The sequence below is a fragment of the Notolepis coatsorum genome, assembly GCF_963971535.1.
Source record: "Notolepis coatsorum genome assembly, chromosome: 4".
Taxonomy (NCBI): Eukaryota; Metazoa; Chordata; class Actinopteri; order Aulopiformes; family Paralepididae; genus Notolepis; species Notolepis coatsorum.
Window position 1 is genome coordinate 56959226 of NC_140168.1, and position 23666 is coordinate 56982891.

General features: G+C 42.7%; 2 protein-coding genes across 2 annotated transcripts in view; both read left to right on the forward strand.

Annotated features, from left to right (window-relative positions):
• Positions 1-75: 75 nt before the first annotated feature.
• Positions 76-7192, forward strand: rbm43 (RNA binding motif protein 43; the record flags this gene model as incomplete). Its single annotated transcript, XM_084311951.1, has 5 exons — positions 76-164; positions 508-714; positions 846-937; positions 1210-2424; positions 7136-7192. Exons 2-5 carry the CDS (start codon positions 531-533, stop codon positions 7190-7192), a joined length of 1548 nt encoding a protein of 515 aa, XP_084168077.1. The 5' UTR covers positions 76-164; positions 508-530.
• Positions 7193-18102: 10910 nt separating this feature from the next.
• The window catches only part of myo1g (myosin IG), a 106048-nt gene continuing 100484 nt past the window's right edge, over positions 18103-23666 (forward strand). Inside the window, 3 exon segments of the mRNA XM_084313662.1 lie at positions 18103-18224; positions 21794-22002; positions 22383-22476. Of these exon segments, the coding sequence (XP_084169788.1) occupies positions 18130-18224; positions 21794-22002; positions 22383-22476 (398 nt within the window). The 5' untranslated portion in view covers positions 18103-18129.

The following is a 23666-nucleotide window of genomic DNA, read 5'->3' on the forward strand; positions in this document are numbered from 1 at the left end:
AACGACTGCTCTCTGGGTGCGTCACAGCGCCACGCGGTGGACATGTAGCCAATGAAATGGGAGTTGCGCACGTGAGCACGCATACCCTGTTTACTTTCGTTTCACCATTTCACTGATCACATGAAGCTTCAGGGAACCGCACGAGTAAATATAGAAGCAGTTGGGTAAGTTGCTCAGTATGATTCCACCTCGATTTTGAAAGTAGATGTCGTAAGCAAAGTTGGTAACGAACCCTACTGGACCGTTAACATTAGCTACATGCAAGCAGGTTTTTCGATTATTATAATAATAAACAAACTAAACTTAACAAAACACGTGGTTCTACCGTTAAGCATTGTGCATGCGCCACAGTCATGGGCTCTGAATAGTTAATACAAGTAGCGAATTTGGATACCCGAGAACTTTGTTACTCGAGTGAGTTACTTTCACTTTCTAGCGTTGGTTGTGAGATTTGCTGTAACGTACGTTAGTGACGTGACGTCGTCGTGCGTTTACCTGTGCTACCAGCAGTGTTGCCAACCCTAACGACAATGGAGAGAAGGGGGATTGGAGTAGAAGTTCTTGGAGTCCCAAGTATTCTTCCAGATGACCGGATTGTTGACAAGCTCACCATCCATTTCCTACAACCACGACACGGGGGCGGAGAGGTGCAGAGAGTGCTTTACCCATCCTATCTTCCAGGGCAGGCCTTGGTCATATTTGAGGACCCAGAGGGTATGTATGCTATTGAAACAATCGGCATAGTCAAGTTTATGATGATATACTAAACGGGTTGTTGATTTAACTTGTTAAATGTTTTTTTTTTTTATCAATAACATATCCTAATTATAACACTTCTTCCCCAGTTGCTGGCCGTGTTTTGCGACAGCGTTGTCATGTACTGGAGATTGATAAACGGCGATTTACTTTACAAGTCAAAGCAGCCGATAAGCCAGAGGTAATCATACCGGGTTCGGTTATAAACATATTTATTAAACTTGATGTCACTATGAATTGAAAATGGGGGACCCTGATGTAAACAAGACAAACGCCTTTCTCTGGTCTGCATCCCCATAACAATTGTGTGTATTGAGCCGTACTGTATTGTACCCATTCTGCAATCTGTTAAATACAATTTTCATTCATTCATCAGGTTACTCCTTAAATGTTAAGTGTGCATCCTGATTCCTGCCTATAATCTTTTTAAATTATTTTGTTTTAAATTCTCAGGCGGACCTACCAATAGAGGCTAGTCTTGATCTGAGCATGTTCCCAGATAAGGAAGAGGTGCTACAGTTCCTAACATCCTGTGGCTTCCAGACAGCTGACTTGCACAGTGGACAGGTGCGTGTCAGAGGTTCATTTATGATGCTCACAGCAGTGAAAGCTCATATGGAGAAATGTCTAAAGTCACAGACACAGGACCACGCCCCCTCACCCGTTGACCACGGCCAAGGTTATTCTTCAGGAGCTGTTCCTAAATACCACAACAACGGCAGCTCTGTGCGTGCTGGTAACAGTAGCCCCTTAGTTGGAGACCAGCCTTCGTACGCCCTGCCATCTTCCCATATCAGAGGTTCAGGTTCACCTTATATCCAGCCCAGTTCTCCAGAGCGTGAGGGAGGGGCTCAGTCTCTGAGACAAGACCGCCAGCCCTCTCCCAGGCCAGACAGCAAGTCCTTTGACGTTGACACAGATGTGCTGGAATACGCCCAGCATTTCAAGGTAAAGGACATTACTGACATCCTAGTAAACCACAACACTAAAATGAATGTGTCTCATGGTGGTCCTCCTGACACAAGCAATGTCATCTTATCGGGGAAGAGCATAAAGTTTGCAGAGGGGAAACTGCAGAGCCTTCTGAATAATCTCACCAAAACACTCCGCACACAGGAAATCCCTTTGGCCGACCTTGATCACAAAATGCAGGTGAATGTTGCTCTGCAACTAAAAAAGTACAAAGATATTTATCCCAAGGTGCTCGTCAGACAAGTGGATGACACAGTACGCTTGGTAGGACCATCCATAGATATCTACGAGTTTCAGCAGAGAGTTTTAGGAAAGCCTGTAGACCAGACCCCCCAAGTGCGCTCAGGGAGGACAATGGACAAAAGCTTGAGCCGAAGGAGTAGCTCTCTGCCCAAAACACCAGTGAAGCACAACACAGACAGAGTCCATGATGCCACCTCTACACCACAGCCTGCTGGGGCACAGCATTACTGTCCGTCAAGATACCAGGATGAACAAGGACGAGGAGCGCGTGTGGAGGCGGGAGCTGGAGCCCCAGTGAAAGGCAGTGCAGCTGTGAGGCGGAGAAGCCACTCTGAGACCCATGACAGGGCTTGGGAGCTCACTGCTGCTCTGGGGCAAGGAGAGAAGGAAAGCGCGAAACCCGCTGCTGGACAAACCTCACAGCTCAACCTCAAAATCAAAAAGTCGCTAAAGGTACTTACAAAAAGTTTCAAGCTCAATAAGAAAAAATGAAACGAATGCTAAGTAGCACAAGCAATTAACACTAGAATGTTGATTGGTCTTCCACTTAGGGCTGGGTATCTCAACTGATTTCCCAAAACGATTAGATTCCGATTCACAAGATCCCGAATCTATTCGATTTCCGATTAGATTCAATGCTATAAATGGTTCAAGGAACCCTCTTTAACATGTTGCATTGTTAAAAATATCAATGTTTACATTAAGAATTCACTCAAGCAGTTACATGAATGTACTTTTTATTGGAACATTGACTTTTGCATATGTCACGTCTGGGTGATGTCTCAGTAAGTGGTTTCGTAGATTTGTTGTATTTCCACAATATTTCACCTCTGTCGTCATGTTTTTTAAAATCTAAAATGCAACCAGACATCTGCCTTTGCACCAGGCGGTGACTTAAGTGATGCTTTCACTTGATCCATGTTTGTAGATTCAAACACGTTGCGTGAAATCTGGACAAGACTACCAGGAAGGGAAATGGCATAACGACAAAATTTGAAAGAAATGAATAAAAAGTAAACTATCTAGGGATTATGAATCTATAATCGCTCATTCAAATGAAGATCGATTCAGAATCGGGAAATCGATTTAACCCAGCCCTACTTCCACTGTAGCACATTGTTGCATACCTTTTGCACTGTGCACATATCTATTTTCTCTAAATCCATCCAATTTAGAACAACAAAATAGCTTAGCGGAGCACTTTAAGCTTAATGCCATCATTCTGTTGTGAGGAGGACATGTGATACTCGGACATGTAACTCACCAACGTGTCTCTATGAGCTCAGCCGCATTGGCACCCAGAGAAACTCCTCTGCTGCAGACACTATTTTCAACTGTACATAGTAGAACCACCAACTTGATGGAAGAGGAAATATTGTCTGCAGTTAGCTAGAGTTGCTCTCCTCTCTGTGACATCACCCGGAGGAGTTTCCCGGGGTGCCGATGCGGCTGAGCTCTCAAGAACACGTTGGTGAGTTACATGTCCTCACTTTATCATAGGATTAAGGTGGAAAATAGGCAAAGTGCCCTTTTAACTGGTCATTTAGCTGATTTTAACCTGGATCCTAACGTTCTTATCAACATGTGTCTCAAGGGGTCAGACGCATCTGCCCTCACTCAGCTGGGTCACCTGGAGAAGAGCAGACCTCTAGTCAACTGCAGACACTATTTCCTCAACCATTTCTTCAACCTTCCTCATATTGGGCCAACTACACTGTAAAACCGGCAGATCATCACGTATTCCTCACAACCGAATGGTAGGATTCAGGTTAAAAAATCTGCAAAAGGCCTTCAGGTTATAGGGGTGAATATGAAAGGGAATTAATCGTACTATTATTATTATTTTTTTTTTTTTATTAGACCTTGAAGACTGGGTGCTGAATCCTCACTGTACAGCACTCCAATTGGTCTTTGTATTGTTGCCACACAGACTTTCGGCAAGATGCCCCCTTCTTCAGCGTGTATCCTGGCAGTCTCACAATCGATAGACACGGGTGGAGTTAATTAAAGATTACCCCAACCAGCACAAGGCGTACATCCCCAACAGGGGGAGCCACAACAATTCCAAGCACACATTGTTACAGTACTATCTGACATGTTCAAATGACTGGTTTATACTTAAAGGGGAACTATCTTATAAATGGCCTTTTTGAGTGTTTAGCATTGTTTCCTAGCTATGTGGACTTATATTAATATGATCTATGTCTCAAAATTCTCATATTGGCGCATTCTTCCAATTCTCCTCTCACAATATTCACCCTCACTGAACTGAGTCATTTGAAAATGTGCGCGATATGTGATGTCAGAAAGACACAGCTGCATGTTAATGTTGAGATACAAGAACAGCTGCACACAGGCCCCTGCACCCCAGTCCACATTAGCTCAAAACGGCTCGAGATCTTGAGGTAGAAAAATGCTGTTTTTGAGGACTTGATTAGAAATACAAAACAATGAATAAAAAAAAAATATATATTACAGAGATGTTCCATAGACTCACAGGAATTGTGTAAAAGTGCCCAAATAGTGAAAGAAATAGTAAAATAGTTCCCCTTTAAAGTCCCCAGAGGGCAGGCTGAGCAAGGAAAGTCAGCCTTTTATTTGAATGCAACCAGCCTCTTGGAATGATCTTCAACTCCTGCAAAAAAAAAGAAAAAAAATCTATCCCACTAAAAACATGATTATAAATCTCATTGTTTTAGTCTGTGACTTTTTTATTTTTTTATTATTTTGGTCTTTGTTTTTGTACTGTTAAAATGCCCATGTAATTTTCTATTATGTTGGGATAGCAAAACAAGAGTTAAAAACCAGCATCTGTGAACATAACTATTCCATTTGTGATGATGATGATGATGATGATGATAAATCATCAGTGGCATTTGAATAGTTGAGTGAACTACGTTACATGGGCATTGATTGAGACAGTGAAGACGGAGAGCTGGTAACAGGGACAGGATCCTTCTCCAAAGGGAGGTGTATTGGACACACTTCCCTGGTACCTCATTCCCAATGGGATGAAGATTGAGATTTAATTTTCTTATTTTTTATAAAGTGAATACCGTATAATTCGTTTTTTTTTATTATTTCTTACGTTTTAGTAACCTACAGTGCATCATGAGACTCTGCTTGGAATGGTTGTGGCTCCCACTATTGGGATGTATGTGTTGTGCAGGTTTAGAGTCACCTATAATTTACCCCACCTTTTTTGATTGCCAGAATAAATGCTGAAGAAGGGCGTCTTGCCCGAAGTCAAAGTCTTAATTGTTTTATTTGTATTGAGTGATATTTCAAGATGCAATATTTCTCATGCTGTATTTAAAAAAGGTTCGGACTGATGATTAAATGATGTAATCTGGGTTATTGGTCTGAATCTGATTGATGTGTATTTGTGCAATATGTTTCTAAGGTAAAATTCTGACCTAGAAGGATTTATGCTAAAATGACTGTTTGTGTTTAAGAGGTTCCATACAGTCAGAGCTTAATTAAGATTCCGAAGATAATTCCTATTTAAACATCTTCAAGGATGTATAACTGTGTACATCTGTGAAGACTTTGTTGTGTCTATAAGACTTAACTCAATCAGCGCCGGATTCGATGATAGTCGGGTTAACTCGCCAGCCGTTTAGCGCCAGACCTTTTCGTTATTTCTTTTATTCGATATTTCCATTCATTAGTCACACGGACATCTGGGTTAATGTGGGGAATCATCCTGAGAATGCCAAAGTGCAATACCGGCCGCATCCACCCACGTGGCAGTATCGAGCACCCTTTGAAACATCTTGGCCTGTGCGTCGATCAAAAGTCTCCGGTCGGATTGAGAAGCGTGAATTGCTCCCGGTGCATGATGTGTGGCGGATTATGTTGGCGACACGATCGACACCAATACTGGGACTTGCGATCAGATAATTGAAATATTCTTTTTGGGGTACATCCTAGTGAAGGTAAGGGCTATATGATATCAATCCTGCTGTGATCCAATCATGACTTCACCTCGATCACAACATGTCTGTAACATTACTCCACAGTGTATGCCATTGGTGACGATCAAAGCATTAAAAAAAAACGTTTCATGATGAAACAATACCGATAATATAGATGTGATTTCGAAATAGTAGCGTGTACAGGTGAGAAATGGTCAACGTTTTTAGTGAATTGCACGTATTGCTGCATAGCAGTTAGACAGGATTACTCTAAAACTATAGTCATATTCACCATGGTATAAAACGGGAATGTATGGATGAAAAAATTATTTCTTGAACGATAGTCGATGTCAAATGGGCCATAGTATTGTATCCATAGCTATAATATAGAAATAATATATTTATATAGCCCTGCAAACACCGCCACGTATTCCTATATTTGAGAGCGTCTGCCTTTTAACAACACATCACGCATATCGCTGTGGCGTCCATTGAGTTAAAAGAACATGCCAACATTTTGTGAAATTAGCTTAAGAAGATGGATACCAGTTTCCTCTCTGCGTTCAGTAGAAAGCTATCTGGCTGCATGTTAGCCTAGCTTAGCACAATGAATGGAAGCGGACCTGACCGGTTAGCCTTCGGGAGAGGTGTTAGTTGGCCGCTCATGTCCACTTCCATTCATTGTTCTAAGCTAGGCTAACATGCAGCCAGATGGCTTTCTACTGAACACAGAGAGGAAACTGGTATCTATCTCTCTCTGGAGAAGATGGTAAGCTAACTTCCCAAAATGTTGGCGTGTTCCTTAAATCCAGAATCCCATCGCTATCTCTACAGGAGGTAAGGAGGTACCAGTGGAGAATGTGAAATATATGATCACAGTAGTTACTCTTATAGCTATATTCTCTCATAGTGAATGAAATGTAATTCAACTATTCCCAATTTTTCTGTGAATCTCTTGAGAACCACTCCACTACATGTTTTATCCCAGGAATCTCCCTGACTGTTCCAAACTAATGCCACCAATTCAGAACAATAAACACACAAAACATGCCTGCAGTAATCATCACATCTTGGGACGATCGTGGCAGTAGCAAGCTGAATAAAGACCATTTAGAGACTGATCTCAAATCAGTTTGTAAAACGTTTTTTGTAAACTTTTATTAAGTGCTGATTAAAGATTGGGTTAAAGTTATTACTGTGCTCATTGTTTATACTGGTCTCTTCTCTCTCTCCATGTATCACATCAGTCTGCCTCTGTCGCGCTAGCATATTGGGGTGCTGGTACCTCCCAGACTACTTCTTGATGCAGATGGAGACAGAAACAGATGAGATGAAGTGTTTGCTGCCTGTCACCCACACCTACAGGAAGTGAGGTAGCTCCAGACTGAGCCCATACCAAGAGAGGAAGTACCGATCGGTGATTAGGAGGGGTTACGGACCAGGGCAGTCTAGCTACCAGTAATATTTGAGCAATATACAAACCCACAGCTCGAGCAAGTCCATGGTAGTAGACAAACTGACGTTATAATATACTGTACGACTTCGAGTCCTAAATGTCACTCAAGCCTTGTGTAAAACTCATAGTAGAGCTTTCCCGAATGAATGGGTAACAACAACTCAAAACACTTTAGGTAGTGTGTGATTACGACAGGTGTCTGGCCACAACAAGTGTTGCTTCAATGCCCTTTTCCATCCGAGAAGAGCTATTCTTTTTAGGTCTAGGTCTCCTGGCAAAGTCAGCTGACTCACACCCTTTCCCAATCTATGTTTGTACAAGCTGTGAGCTGTGAGAGAACGACATGGATTGGCCTCCACTGAAGCTTCTGTTTTAATCAGTCATTTTAGTCTAGATGGAAACATAGGTCCACCTGCATAGTCTGGATTTTTTTCGCCACCTGTTTTTTCTTAATCCTTGAAGTGTCCATTTTAAGATTTTAACAGGTTGAAATAATGTCCCATGGGGTTTATTTGTAACCCTTTATTACACCTATCCTGAACGAAAACCTGAAAAAGAAAACAGCAACAGCATAACTTTTGAAGTTAACGACATATAGAGACAAATTAAAACATTTCCCCAAACAATATTGACCAAAGGAATTCAGTAAAATTGTTATTTTTAAGATTCAAACACATCTTGATTCTATTTCAGGACAAGAAAATGTAAAAAAAGCTGAAAATGTTTAGATGACATCTCTATTTTCCCACTTTACTCAAATGTAGTCCATCGGATGAGATCAATTTGAGGTTAATAATGGAAATACAATGTTAATAAAGATTATATCATGCTGTTATGCCCTAAATATTGTAGATTTTGTGTAAACAAGGCCAAAAGTGGAAGACTAATGTGAAAAGACTAATTCGTCCTACATTGACAAATTAACACATTTTCCTATACAATTTAAAATCCAGTGAAATATGTTTTGTTAAGGTTCAAACAAAGTACTATTACAGTACATCTCTGTTGGCACAACATTAAAACTTAAACTACTAATCATCATCAAAGAGATCGTCAAAGTCTATCTCTCCAATCTCCATCTCTTCCTCCTCATCACACTCGTACTCTCCATCCTCCTCATCCACTTTATGTTTTGCATAATCTGCCTCCTTATTAACACATTGGCGGCCATTTGGATGCGTCTAAAATCACTGTAGACGGCCAGCATAAACAGACTTGCACAGTCTGTGGGGCTGTTTGTAGAGCTAAATCTATACTTTATAGTATTGCTATCTGTCCATTCTCATTGTCAATTGAGTCCATAAACCGTCCCTTCAAAATGGCTTAAAGAAATAATTTTTTCATCAATACGTTCTCATTTTATAGCGCCGTGAATATAAGCGTTATACGGGATTTGGTCTAGTATATTTCCTGGAAGGCTGGATAAAGGGCTAATAGCTACTAACGTTATATCCAATGGCATTTCGGTTATACAGAAGCTACAGTTAACTCAAACTGCATATGATCGGTACGATCCTCAAGCATGAATGCATGGAAGGGGGGGGGGGGCGGGGGACGTCATTTCTGATTATTGATTACCAATAACCGCGTTCGTCTCAGTAGCTACATACGCTGATCGAGTGGATGGCTATCATAACAAGCTCTGATCAGCATGTAATTTACGTGAAAAAGATCTTACCATGAGCCGGTTGGATCCCCCACACCATTTCCCAGTTATTGATCGCCATCTGGTAGATCGATATGTCCATTGGCTGATGATACATTTCTTTACTGCATCATGAAATCCGCGATCCAAAACGTATTCCGTGCAACAGGCAATAGCGATCGCTTCAGGTGAGTAGAAAACTACATTGGAAATCCAGAAAAAAAAAGACAACTTCTGCCACAGGGAACACTGCATTATCGATACAGCGCCCCTAAGAGGATCTGGCCGGTAATGCACTTTTTCAAATTCAAAGAGTAGGGTACATCTGCAGTGCAGCTCGGCGACCTTGAATAGGTTATTAAAATGGAATAAAAGCCAAAACAACCTTGCCACGGAGATATCCGTGGTTGGTCCCTTAAGCATGGATTCGAAACACAGATTTATCCGTGGTTCGTCCCCAATGTGTTAAGAGCTTCTTGCTCTTCTGACTCCGCTTTCTGGGCCAGTACCTCAACAAGAGAAGGAGGGAGGATGGGTCCAATCGTCCAGACAGGCTCTAACAGGCCCTCATCCATCACAGGGCTGTACAGTGCTACGAGGGCGTCGCATATTGCCCCTAAAAATAGCCTGTGCTAGTAGAAACAAATATTTGGGGGCACCCTTGCTAGTACTGATTTCAACCCTTTCATTCGAATTTCACTCCTTTTTTCGAGGAATTTAAACGTTGCGAACTAATCTTGTTGGCCATTTCTATATCTCTCCTCCCTCGGTCTCTCTCCGTCTGCCCGAGGAGCGGGGCTGTTACTTACACACTCGTGCGACTGACACTCACTGACACATGCACATACAGGTAGTTGAGAGGTGCTGTCCGTGCTAAAGCAGAGCAGAGCTCATAGCGGAGAGAATGAAACGTTAACGTTAGCAAGCTAAGCATGCATAGCGCAACGTGTGTAATATTAAGTTACACTGCTATCTCCTATCTTAACGTTAGCAAGCTAAGCATGCATAGCGCGACGTATGTAACATTAAGTTACACTGCTATCGTTAGCAAGCTAAGCATGCATAGCGTGACCCGTGTAACGTTAAGTAACTTGTGTTCCGCGGGGAAAGACCGGTCATCACAGCATACAACTTGGTTTAATCCAAATATCCATTCAGAAACTTTGTATTATGAAATAATTCTGGTATGTCTGACTATATCCCTATGCCTTGTTTGGTGCGAGTTCGAGTAGCCTCCAGCTGCAGCCCTGGAGAATCCTCTCACTGGCAAGCTTGTGCCAGCCACAGGACGCGCGCTGATTGGCGGAATGTACGGAAGTATCTCGAAGTACGTCTGCGCTGATTGGCGGAAAGTACGGAAGTTTCTCGAAGGCAGCCACAAACCTGCGCTGTTTTAAGTGAGCGTGCTTGCTCACTACCGCCATCTGCTGGGATGGTGTCCGCATTGATCATATTATGGGGGTAGATTTCTATCAAAAATAGATAGAAATCTACCCCCATATATTATAGACCACCGCAACACTTCCGGTATTTGCTTAGAGTTTGGAATCAGGGCTGGTTTTGATTGATTGATCGATTGAAAACTTTATTAACAGATTGCAGAATGGGTACAATACAGTACAGCTCAATACACACAATTGTTAAGGGGATGCAGACCAGAGAAAGACTTTCGTCTTGTTTACATCAGGGTCCCCCATTTTCAATTCATCATAACGTATGACATGACATACAGATAGACAGTACTGCTACATCTAGACATTTTATGACATACCAGATTTGCAAAAACAGTACTGTTTCTGTGATACAAAAAGAGTCTAGAAAAGAGAGTATATACATTTGACGTAGAAACAGTACATTGGAGGTGGTTGGGTGGGTGGGGTGGGTGGTCGGGTAGGAGGGGTGGGTGGGGAAACTGTACAACTGTACAAGCAAAACTGTACATTGTTTGGTGGTCTATCGCCCTGCTCTAAAGATAAACTCTAAGCATAACCGACTTCAAAAGAGGGCCTAAGCATAACCAGTTTGAAACAAGGCGGACATTAATAAAGTTTTCAATCAATCAATTCCAGGCCGCGACCCTCTCTCTAACGTAGAGTGACGTCCCCTCGAGAAACCTCCGTACTTTACGTCAGCGCGCTGGAACAAGCTTGCCAGTGAGAGGATTCTCCAGGGCTGCAGCTGGACCCTATTGGAGAGTTCAGCTGACACTGTTGACACGCCCACTACGCAAAGCGTGGCGCTCTCTCTCACACACACACAAAGAGTTCAGCTGACACTGTTGACACGCCCACTATGCAAAGCGTGCGCTCTCTCTCTCCTCTCTCTCTCTCATCTCTCTCTCTCTCTCTCTCTCTCTCTCTCTCCTCTCTCTCTCTCTCTCTCTCTCTCTCTCTCTCTCTCCTCTCTCTCTCTCTCTCTCTCTCTCTCTCTCTCTCTCTCTCTCTCTCTCTCTCTCTCTCTCTCTCTCTCTCTCTCTCTCTCTCTCTCTCTCTCTCTCTCTCTCTCTCTCTCTCTCTCTCTCTCTCCTCTCTCTCTCTCGTCTCTCTCTCTCTCTCTCTCTCTCTCTCTCTCTTCTCTCTCTCTCTCTCTCTCTCTCTCTCTCTCTCTCTCTCTCTCTCCTCTCTCTCTCTCTCTCTCCTCTCTCTCATCTCTCTCTCTCTCTCTCTCTCTCTCTCTGCGCGCGCTCCGGTCATGCATCCACTCAACTCATGGAAAATACAGCATCATGCTATTGTTCTAAAAGTATCTCTACTAATACAATGGAGTATTGAACCGTTTTTTAACAGCTGGGTATTGGGTGGGACATTCTGATTTGAGAACTTTCTAATAAAATAGAAAGTCCCAAAATAGTTATTTATCTGACTGCTGAATGAATGAATGAATGAAAACTTTATTTAACAGATTGCAGAATGGGTACAATACAGTACGGCTCAATACACACAATTGTTAAGGGGATGCAGCCCTGAGAAAGACGTTTGTCTTGTTTACATCAGGGTCCCCCATTTTCAATTCATATAGACATTTATGACATACACAACAAATGTCAAGTTAGAACCGCTCGTCAAGATTCGACACTGGTGCTGAAATCCATTAAGTATTATATAAAAAAGAAGCAGTGAAGCTAGACCAGCACTTTTACACATCTTTCACCTTAATGTGAACAGCATTACGCATAAGCTGGACGAATAAGAAACCTGTTTATGAGCGGTAAGGTAGACTTATTATGCTTTACTGAAACTAAACTTGATCCATCTGTAACAGACCCTGAAATAGAAAGAGAGAACTATACGTATAGTCCGTAATGACAGAAACCAGTATGGAGGTGGTGTTTGTTATGTACATACATAAGGACACCAAATTCATTACCCGTACTGACCTTCATCATGAGACAATTGAAACCGTCATGGGTGGACATTTTATTTGAAAGGGCAAAATCTGTTCTAGTCGGCACAATATACAGACCGCCAGATCAAACTGGCTTTTATGATACTCTGGATGTGTGCTTAGCTGGAGCTGAGATGCGGACAAAAATTCTTATTGGGGATTGGAACACGGATATGCAACAAAAAGATGCACCCGTCTTCAAATCCTTCAATAGGTTTTGTGATCTGCACGGCCCTCAGCCAACTAATCACCCAACCCACAAGGATATGTGAATCAACTCAGACTACCATTGACCTCGATACTGACCTCTGACAAGTCCAAGATCTCCAATAAAGGGGTTATAGCATGCGGGTTAAGTGATCATTATATGATATTCTGTACCCGCAAAAAGCTAAAACTAAAGGCTGGCTGTCACAAAACAGTCACATCTAGAGACCTCAAACCTACTCTAGCGAGGCCTTTAACCTTGAACTGGAGAGTCTGGACTGGTCAGATGAACTCAATGGTACACTGGTTGAAGAAACTTGGCTTGGCTTCAAAACCAAATTTTCATCAATACTAAACAACATGGCCCCCCTAAGAACCACCAGGGTAAAAAATCGCGCTGAGCCATGGATGCACACTGAAATACTGACCGCTATGAAAGCCAGAGACAAAAAATGCTCTGAGTTTCGTAAAAGTCAGTCAAAGCTTACCAAAAGCACGAGCAGTGAACTCCAAGACCACGTGACTGAACTCAAACTAGAAAGAAACAGACTAAGAAATGACGTAAACTCCATGATCAAAACTGCTAAAAAAAATGTCATCAATGACAAAACCGAGGAAAACAAAAATAAACCACGTGAACTTTGGAAATTACTCAACAATCAACTAGGCTGCAGTAAAAAACTCAAAACCAGGTTCTCAAACATAAACATAAAGACGGACAACACGCTCATCACAGACAAGCTGGATGTAGCCAATTACTTAAACACTTTCTTCACAAACATAGCCACAACACTGGTAAACAAACTACCCTCCCACTCAGGGCAGTATGGGGTAGAACACATAGTAGCATACTACAAGAACCTAGGCGTCCACAAAGACGACTTCAAACTGGAAATAGTAACTACAGATGAGGTACTCAAAAAACTGAGCGCCCTCCAACCAAACAAGGCCACTGGCCATGACAACATCCCCTCCAAATTCCTCAGAGACTCAGCAGCAGCCATCACCCCAGTCATCACACACATAATAAACCTCTCCATAAAACAGGGACACGTCCCCAAGGACTTCAAAATTGCGAGAGTAACACCCCTGCACAAAAAGGGCAGCAAATTAGACCCGGGTAACTACCGCCCTGTTTCTATCCTTACATCCATCTCGAAAGTCATGGAAAAAATAGTATACGAACAGATCGAAAAGTACCTCGCGGAAAAAAATCTAATCTACGAATTCCAATCTGGCTTCAGAACATCCCACTCCACTGACACATGCCTTCTCTACTTGAACGACCACATCAAACAAGAGGTGGACGCGGGCAAATACTGCGGCATGGTCATGCTGGACCTACAAAAGGCCTTCGACACTGTCAATCACACCATTCTGATTGACAAGCTAAAAGCAATTGGTTTTGATAGTTTATCAGTGAGCTGGATACAATCCTACCTGGAGGGGAGGGAACAGATGGTGGAAGTAAACGGTACACTATCCCCCCCCCCTCACAGTGAGCTGTGGTGTTCCACAAGGAAGCATACTAGGACCGCTACTATTCCTAATTTATGCAAATGACATGTCGTCAGCTTGTGACTGCAACTTGTTCCTGTTTGCGGACGACTCAGCCCTGCTGGTCTCTGACAAGAACAAGTTACAGGTTGAAAAAGCCCTCAGCTCGGAACTAGGCAAAATCTGCATATGGCTCGCCGACAACAAACTATCATTACACATGGGCAAAACAGAGTCCATTCTCTTCGGTTCAAATAACAAACTCAGCAAGACCGACGGCTTCTCGGTTACAGTGGGTGACAATATTATCACAAGGAACGATGAAATTACCTACCTGGGTTCCATCCTAGAGGCTAATCTTTCCTGTGACAAAATGGCATCCAATGTAATAAAAAAAAGTCAACCAACGAACGCGATTCTTGTACCGGATCTCCTCTCTGGTAAACAAGAATACCCTGAAGACTCTAGCAGGAGCACTCATTCAAGGGTACTACGACTATGCTTGCACCTCATGGTACCAAAGCACCGCAAAGGCACTAAAAAACAAATTACAAACATCTCAAAACAAGCTAGTCAGACTACTACTTGACCTGACTCCTAGAACCCACCTCACCCCTGCCCACTTTGACAACCTAGGATGGCTTAGAGTAGACGACAGAGTACAGCAACTTGCAATGGGCCTGGTCTACAAGATACACTACGCGACCAAGGTACCCATGTACATGTCAAAATACTTCCCAAAGGTCAGTGAATACCACGATCACAACACCAGAGGGAGCTCCACAAATCATGTAAAACCCAGATTCGGCTCAAACAAGGGACTAAACACGTTTCGCAATTATGCCACATCAATGTGGAACGCCCTGCCTAAAGCTGTAAAGGAATGTGAATCACTACCCACCTTCAAAAACACTCAAAAAACACCTACGTGAGACTGCAATTCGAAACTGGCCCCTACAAATGTCCTAACCTAGTTGTACAGTAAATGACCAAGTAAGGCTTTGTCAATATTCCAATGTACAGTGTAAAATGTGTGTGTGTCCCCTTCCCAACCCCCCCCCCCCCCCCCCCACCTCCAATGTACAGCCCTCACCCAACCCACCCAACCCCACCCCACCCAACCAACCTCCTCCAATGTACAGTTTCTATGCCAAATGTATATACACTCCTTTTCTGGACACTTTTGTATCACAAACAGTACTGTATTTGCAAATCTGATATGTCATAAATGTATAGATGTAGCAGTACTGTCTATCTGTATGTCATGTATGTCATATATGTTATGATGAATTGAAAATGGGGGACCCTGATGTAAACAAGACGAAAGTCTTTCTCTGGTCTGCATCCCCTTAACAATTGTATGTATTGAGCTGTACTGTACTGTACCCATTCTGCAATCTGTTAATAAACTTTTCAATCAATCAATCAATCACTCTCGGGTTCAAGTATTTAATGGCAGCCTGAAACAAATATGTTTCGGAATTACATATTCCTTCGTCAGTGTTATAGCTTGCAAGTCACAGTGTTCAGTATAGACATATGTACAATGTTCGATGCAGAATAGAAGTAACTGAGTTAACATACAATATACAATATACTATGCAATGTACTAATATACAATACTATATAGTGCAAAGCAGAAATGGGATGAGGTACAATTTAGGTACAATTTACAGTAAGGTGTACGAGTTGTATAGTGCAAATCCTTTACCAATAAATATAAAGTGTGTTTAGGTGATCTAAAGTGTGGAGAGTGGGTGCTGCAGTGTGTTGTTTGTTTCATTCTGATTTAATTACTGGACTGTCATTGTTATTATTATTTCTGTTATTGTCCTGTGATTCATCGTTGATTATTACTGTTACTGTATTGTTTATCTTGTTTCATGTAAAAAAAGGGAAAATAAAAAACATTTGTAAAAAAAAAAAAAAACATACTCAACCTCTACTGTCTTTAACTATGAATGAACACAACACTAACTTACACAGACCGTGACGCCAACCTCTACTGTCTTTAACTATGAATGAACACAACACTAACTTACACTGACCGTGACGCCAACCTCTACTGTCTTTAACTATGAATGAACACAACACTAACTTACACCGTTACACTATGAGCTTCAATGTTTTTTTGTTCAAAGCCACCGACACGCTCAGGTTGTGTTGCTTTGCAGGTCGCCCAGCTTGAACGCGTCTCCTTGAGCCAGCTGGCAACTTCCTGCTCGCCACTGCAGTTGGCTGACAGCCAATGATCGGGCCTTGACGCCTTGCAGCCCGGCGTAATGTGGCAGCCCTCGTCGACAGGCTCCCGGACTTGCCGAATGTGCGTAAGGCTGACGACATTGAGGAAGGGTTTCTCTTCAGCAGCAGATACTGTTTTGCCATGGCCTTGAAGTCAGCAGTGAAGAGGGGGTCCCGACTGCGTCGCACCATATCGCGTGCCATATCTGAGATCACCTCGAGATCACAGTCGTCATCATCTGAATGTGTGACAATAAGAAGGGAATAGGTTTATTTTGAATGTGTATGCTGGTATTGTACATGCTTGTACATGCTTGTATTAATTGATCAAAAAGTTGCCATGCAGTAATATAGTTATATAAAAGAATAATAAAGCAATGTCGATTATGTTCTGCAAAATAATAAAAAAGAACTGATAAGAGTATTGATAAAGTACCGAACCGTTAAGCAGTATCGAATCGATAAGAGTAGTAGTATCGATAAAATCCTAACGATCCTAACCCGTCCCTAATGAACACTGTTAATACACTGTTATCAATGAAAGAAGAAATGTTTGCAGCTGTGGTAATACTTCAGTTGGTTCATTATAAAAGATACAAACCTGAAAACAAAAGCACTTAAATGTTAAATAAAAGGACCACAGTAATGAGGCAGGAGGAACATATTATTTTGCACTATAATGGTAAAATTGTTATTTTAAAAAAGTGCCCCTAAAAAAGATTCTGTGCCCCTAAATTTTTCATCCCAGGCATAATTGCCATAATTGCCCCCCCCCCCCCCCCCCAACACACATACACAAACATATCCCAATGTAAGCACTCTTTCCTTGAACCTCCAGTCACAACTGCTTTTTTCCTCAGTCAAACAAAGATTTATTTCTGTTTTGTTCTTGACCCTCCTATCATAAGTGTTGCTCTCCTCAGTTAAGCTAAGAGGGGGCGGAGTGGTCAATAATTCTGTGTCGGGGGTGGGGGTGGTCAAGCCTTACTATTATGATGTATGTTCTCTATTTAAACTGGTGGACAGAAGAAGGAGATACAAACAGAAGGACCAGGGTATATAGGAGGGGCTGGTGCAGAAGTATTCACACGTGGGTTTGAATGTTGATCACACTGCAAACTGTTGTATGTGGTCGTCTTGTTCCTGTAGGGCCCTTTACCCCAGACATCGGATAACTCCAGCTTGGTTCCACTGTGTAAAACCCTTTTAGTTCGAGGGACAAAACCCATCAGGGACACGATGCATGCCCACTGCTGTGTTAAAGACAGGAAATACCAGGATCCCTCCCAGGAGATAAGGGCATTTTATTCCCCCCTCCCCGCCCAAAATAAATTCAAAAAGGTCAACTATTCAGAGTTGGCGGTGAGTCAAGTCTCTCTTACCATTTTGTCCAGGTTCTATACTGTGGAGTTTGACCCACTGCTGCTGAAGATGTAAAGAGAGACAAAGTAAGTTGATGAGGCCCGTGAGCAGGAAGAAGGCAAGAGGCAGAGGATGCAGAAGTGGTGTGTGCTTTTAATGATAGCTCTTGTTATTTATATATAGATGTGCGTACGCACACACACAGCACACATACTGACACACAACACAGAGAGAGAGACTGACAGGATGACGTGCTGTAGCATGTAGACCACAGAAAAGAACATGGTTACGCCACACCCACTGCACACACACAAAAACACTGCCTCCCACTACCGGCCCCAATAAGCTTACTTCTCTTTCTTCTCCTTTGCCTTGTTTTTTTGTTCCTCTGCCTCTTGTCTGTGTTTGCGAACAAGTGAGAGTGTGTTTTCACCGGTCTCTCCGTGAGGATGGCGGAGCTGGAGGGCCTCGAGTTTGGCAAGTCTGACTTTGTCCTTTTGGATGAGGTGACCATGGAACAGTTTATGGAGAATCTGAAGTTGAGGTAAGGCCCGCGACGCCGGTGGAGAGGAGGGGAGGAGAGGTGTGGACCATCCACTGAGATATAACCAGTGTAGTCTAGATCCTCGTGCCAGTCATGTTAAGATCCAACATGCATAGTTTTGTTGAGGCTTACTGTATGGTACGTTTATGTCAAGATCTCTCTCTGCTTTGATAGCCGGTGCTGTGCTGTGGGCTGCGTTGGAAGTCCAATATGACAACATAGATCGATGTCATTATGTTAACTTGGCTTGTTTGTTATTCATTTACCGTTAATCACTTCAATCTAAGTGAGGAAGTTCAAATGAAATGATGAGAGAGAGGAGGATGAGTCATTTCTGTTTTATCTTTCCAGCTCGCTCTACTGGTTATCATTGTGTGTGTGTTTCGACCGTCGCCATAGAAACTGGCTGCCTACCTATAAGCCTAGATCTGGTACCGTACATCAAGCATATGTCATCATCATTATGCTTTCATTTGTTTGCCTAATAGCTAAATAGATAAATTGTTTGACAATATGTTCAGCTTGTCTTTCCTGGTGGTGGGGGTGATCGGTGACCTTTTCTTTTCCCTTTCTATTTTGGGTGCGGTGTCACTAATAAAAAAAAAACAGTTTCTTATATATATTTTTTCACTTTTCTGTCTTAAAAATTCCTATACATGTCAGACAGCTCCTTCCCTCTGACATTCTCACTTCCTCCTTGGTTTGTGAAGAGGGTGTCATGTCTTCACCTCGAGAACATGATAAATGGCATGACAAAATGTAAAATTTCGCCCTAGAACAGACACAAGGTCGAAGGTCGAAGTCATTAAGAAAATATTTGCTGAAGTGAAACTCTTGGTGTTGTTTTGTTTTGTTTAAAAAAAATACTAAAGAGTTGTGGTTTTCAGTTCAAGTAAGCCCATGCAGGTGAACTAAGAACAAGTTCCCATCACAGCACAGTGCGTTTTGTTAATATGTTGATATCTGACGTAGGCATGAGTTAGGCGTCATGTTGGTGGCTTTGTGGTATAGTTTATCTCACAAGACAAGACTTGATCTTCAATAGTCTTTCATATAATTCTAACTGGGCTCTTTGACTGAATAAATTGTTAGTTGACCAATAGTCATACAGGACTTTCTTAGTCAACTAATTGAGTAGTCGATTTAATGTACACATCTGTTGTTCCCCAAGTTAAGTTTGTCCCACAAAAGCAATAATGCAAAACATTTATATTTAGTGCTTACTAGAGATTCAGAGATTACTCATTTAGGATGTTGGCTGAGTAAATCAACCCATAAACCAACTAAGAGGGGGTAAATTCTAAACATAATTACTGCACTTGCATTTCCGCTCCTAACAAGGAGCAGATTGTCACTTGGAGTTAATCTAGTCACACTTTGATCTAGCGTTGAATTATATATTCTACAGTGCCGTCCAGGCTTATCAAGCCAACACAAGGTTTCACAAGGTGAAGGAAGCAACACCCCTTAGAACCACAAACTGCACTTCCTGCTTTCAGTAGACACACTCCTTGTGTCACTCCTTGTCTGTGAAATTGGCGAGTGAGAGGGTTCATGATTTGTGTTTCGATAAAGGGTGGTGATGTGATTTTAGGGCAGCCTACGTATTCTGACACTGAAGGGTGTGTGACGCGGGTGTGACTTTTTCTCTTTTCAGCTTCCTGTTGCACAAATAAGAAATCAATTAAAACACATACAACTTGATTGACAATGGTTGGAGATCAAGGTTTTAGACTCTGCAACAGAGGGGAGAATCTCAAGCTTTAACTACTGTTGGAGTTAATTTCATGAGCTAGGGGCATCATAGCTAAATGCAGATTTACCCTGTTTCGAGCAAACTCGAGGGACCTTAATTAAGGACCAGCCAGTCACTAGAATGGGTTCCATAGGTTCCAAAATTCCATTCTAATAATAATGAAATAATAAGGAGGTAGCTTAGCAATAAGGGCCATAAAAATGTACAAATAGCAGTGTTTGTTGCACCTCTCCATCAGCGAAGACAAACCAACCTTCTCATAAAGGACACAGTGATAAGAAAACTGCTTCGACAACCCTCTTCCTACTAATCAAAGGAAAGCTGGTTCTGTTTCTGTATAGGAAGCAAATCTTCTGTCGCAACTTGGAGGCAAGATTGTCCGAATGGAATTTAAATGTCAATTTCTCATTGAGCCACACACCTAGATATTTATATTCAGTGACTCTCTCAATGCTAGAACCACTTGCGGTAGATAATAATATAGTTGCAGGTTGAAAAAGCCCTCAGCTCTGAACTCAGCAGAATCTGCACCTGGCTCGCTGATAACAAACTATCATTACACCTGGGTAAAACAGAGTCCATTCTCTTTGGATCAAATAACAAACTCAGCAAGGCCAACGGCTTCTCTGTTACAGTGGGTGACAATATTGTGTCACAAGGAAAGATGAAATTACCTACCTGGGTTCCATCCTAGAGGCAAATCTTTCCTGTGACAAAATGGCAACCAATGTAATAAAAAAGAGTCAACCAACGAACAAGATTTTTGTACCGGATCTCCTCTCTGGTAAACAAGAATAACTTGAAGACTAACAGGAGCACTCATTCAAGGGTACTACGACTATGCTTGCACCTCATGGTACCAAAGCACTGCAAAGGCCCTAAAAACAAGACTGCAAACGTCTCAAAACAAACTGGTCAGACTACTGCTTGACCTTACTCAAAAAACCCACCTCACCCCTGCCCATTTTGACAACCTAGGATGGCTTAGAGTAGACGACAGAGGACAGCAACTTGCAATGGGCCTGGTCTACAAAATACACTACACTATGATACCCATGTACATGTTGAAATACATCCCAAAGGTCAGTGAATTCCACGACCACAACAACAACAACACCAGAGGGAGTTCCACAAATCATGTTCAACCCAGATTCGGCTCTAACAAGGGACTAAACATGTTTAGCAATTATGCCACAACAATGTGGAACGCCCTACCCACAGCCGTAAAATAATGTGAATCCCTACCTCCTTCAAAACCGCTCTCAAAGAGCACCTACGGGTGGCTGCAATTCGAAACTGGCCCTGGTAAATGTCCAACCCCCACCTCCAATGTACAGCTTCTTCCCCCTCGAATGTATATATTTTCTTTTATGATCTCTTTCTCTTAAACAGTACTGTATATCTGTATTTCATAAATGTCATGATGAATTGAAAATGGGGGACCCTGATGTAAACAAGACGAAAGTCTTTCTCTGGTCTGCATCCCCTTAACAATTGTTTGTATTGAGCCGTACTGTATTGTACCAATTCTGCAATCTGTTAATCAATCAATCAATCAATCAATCAATCAATCAATCAATCAATCAATCAATCAATCAATCAATCAATCAATCAATCAATCAATCAATCAATCAATGGCTGCTTAAGACAATCTTGTCAACCAATAGCCTGCTATTGACAATAATAAAACACTAATTAGAGAATCTCATCTTCACCTCCACCTCCTGACTTTAATAATCACTTCAATAATCAATTCAGAAAGAGAGAAACCCATCAGTCCCAAGTGATTTTTTATTTTGTGTTATTTGGGCAGGTTTGAGAAAGGCCGTATCTACACCTTCATCGGTGAGGTGGTGGTGTCCGTCAACCCGTACAAGCAGATGGACATCTACGGCAAAGACGCCATCGAGGCGTACCGGGGACGGGAGGTGTATGAGAACCCGCCTCACCTCTACGCGGTCGCAGACGCCGCCTACAAGGCCATGAAGAGACGGGCCAAAGACACCTGTATCGTCATATCAGGTCACACCTCTTGTTCAAATCCTTAACCGGTCTTGTTTCACTATGATCCCCGGTGGTGGTGGTTTGACATTTTCTTGTAGGTCATTTGAATGAATCACAAAGAGCACCAGGCTGAGAAAGGTGACGAGATCTGACTTATTTCCGCCACCTTGCCACACTCTTAAGGATCCATCTGATGGTTTAGTTGTTCAGATAGAAAACATAGGAAAACATAACGTGCTGATTGGGTACACATACTTGAGATGATACCTTCAGTTTTTCAACACGTGAAATGTATTCAAGATCAGGACAATGTTGTAACAGAATTGTTTTTATTTTCTTAAATCTTAAAAAAAAATCTAGTAGTATAGTGACTTCAACTTGTGTTTTTATGCTCTTAGGTGAGAGTGGGGCTGGGAAGACAGAGGCCAGCAAATACATCATGCAGTACATAGCAGCCATCACCAACCCCAGCCAGAGAGAAGAGGTGGAGAGGTGAGTGCTACAGTATGATCTCTAGATAGTTATCCCTGGCGTTCCTGGCCAAATTCCTAATCGGATCTCTGACAAGGTCACCTAATCATCCCTCTCCTTTATGGCTGGTATCAACCCTTGTCTCCTGAGCCTTTGAGCCATTGTGTGTGTGTTGGCGTCAGTGGACAGGTATGGCAGCCATGGCTCATGCTTCGCCCCAGATTAGTTGCTACACATTGGTGGTGGAGGAGACAAATTACTCTCTACAATACATTATAAAACGTCTTGTGTTACTAGTACTAGAAAAGCGCTATATAAACGCTGTCACTGATTCATTCAACGAGCCATGCCTGATGAGGCAGGGGGAGGAGCCAAGTGTTTAGAGAGACTATCCCATGACCCGGAGGTCACACGTTCAAACCCTGCAACAGCCAATGTATCTGTTCTCTGTCGAAGTATCCTTGAGCAAGACACTGAACCTCCACCTGCTCCAGGGTCACAGCGACCGGCAGACCTCGCCCTCTGACTCCTCTGGTGACATTTCAATGAACTTGAATCTCCCCAAGGGGATTAATAAAGGAACACTTGACTTCACTTGACTTGAAATGCCTGCATGTATGTGTGTCAGAGGGATATGCCAAGACATAAATTCCTAATTACACCATGTGTAGTGTGGCGATATGTAATATGGAATAATTTTTGATTCCATATTACCCTCCCCAGACCCTCCCCAGACCGACAGTAGGGCAGCATGTGGTAGTCTACACCCTCCCCAGACCGACAGTAGGGCAGCATGTGGTAGTCTACACCCTCCCCAGACCGACAGTAGGGCAGCATGTGGTAGTCTACACCCTCCCCAGACCGACAGTAGGGCAGCATGTGGTAGTCTACACCCTCCCTAGACCGACAGTAGGGCAGCATGTGGTAGTCTACACCCTCTTCCAGACCCACAGTAGGGCAGCATGTGGTAGTCTACACCCTCCCCAGACCGACAGTAGGGCAGCATGTGGTAGTCTACACCCTCCCCAGACCGACAGTAGGGCAGCATGTGGTAGTCTACACCCTCCCCAGACCGACAGTAGGGCAGCATGTGGTAGTCTACACCCTACCCAGACCGACAGTAGGGCAGCATGTGGTAGTCTACACCCTCCCTAGACCGACAGTAGGGCAGCATGTGGTAGTCTACACCCTCTTCCAGACCCACAGTAGGG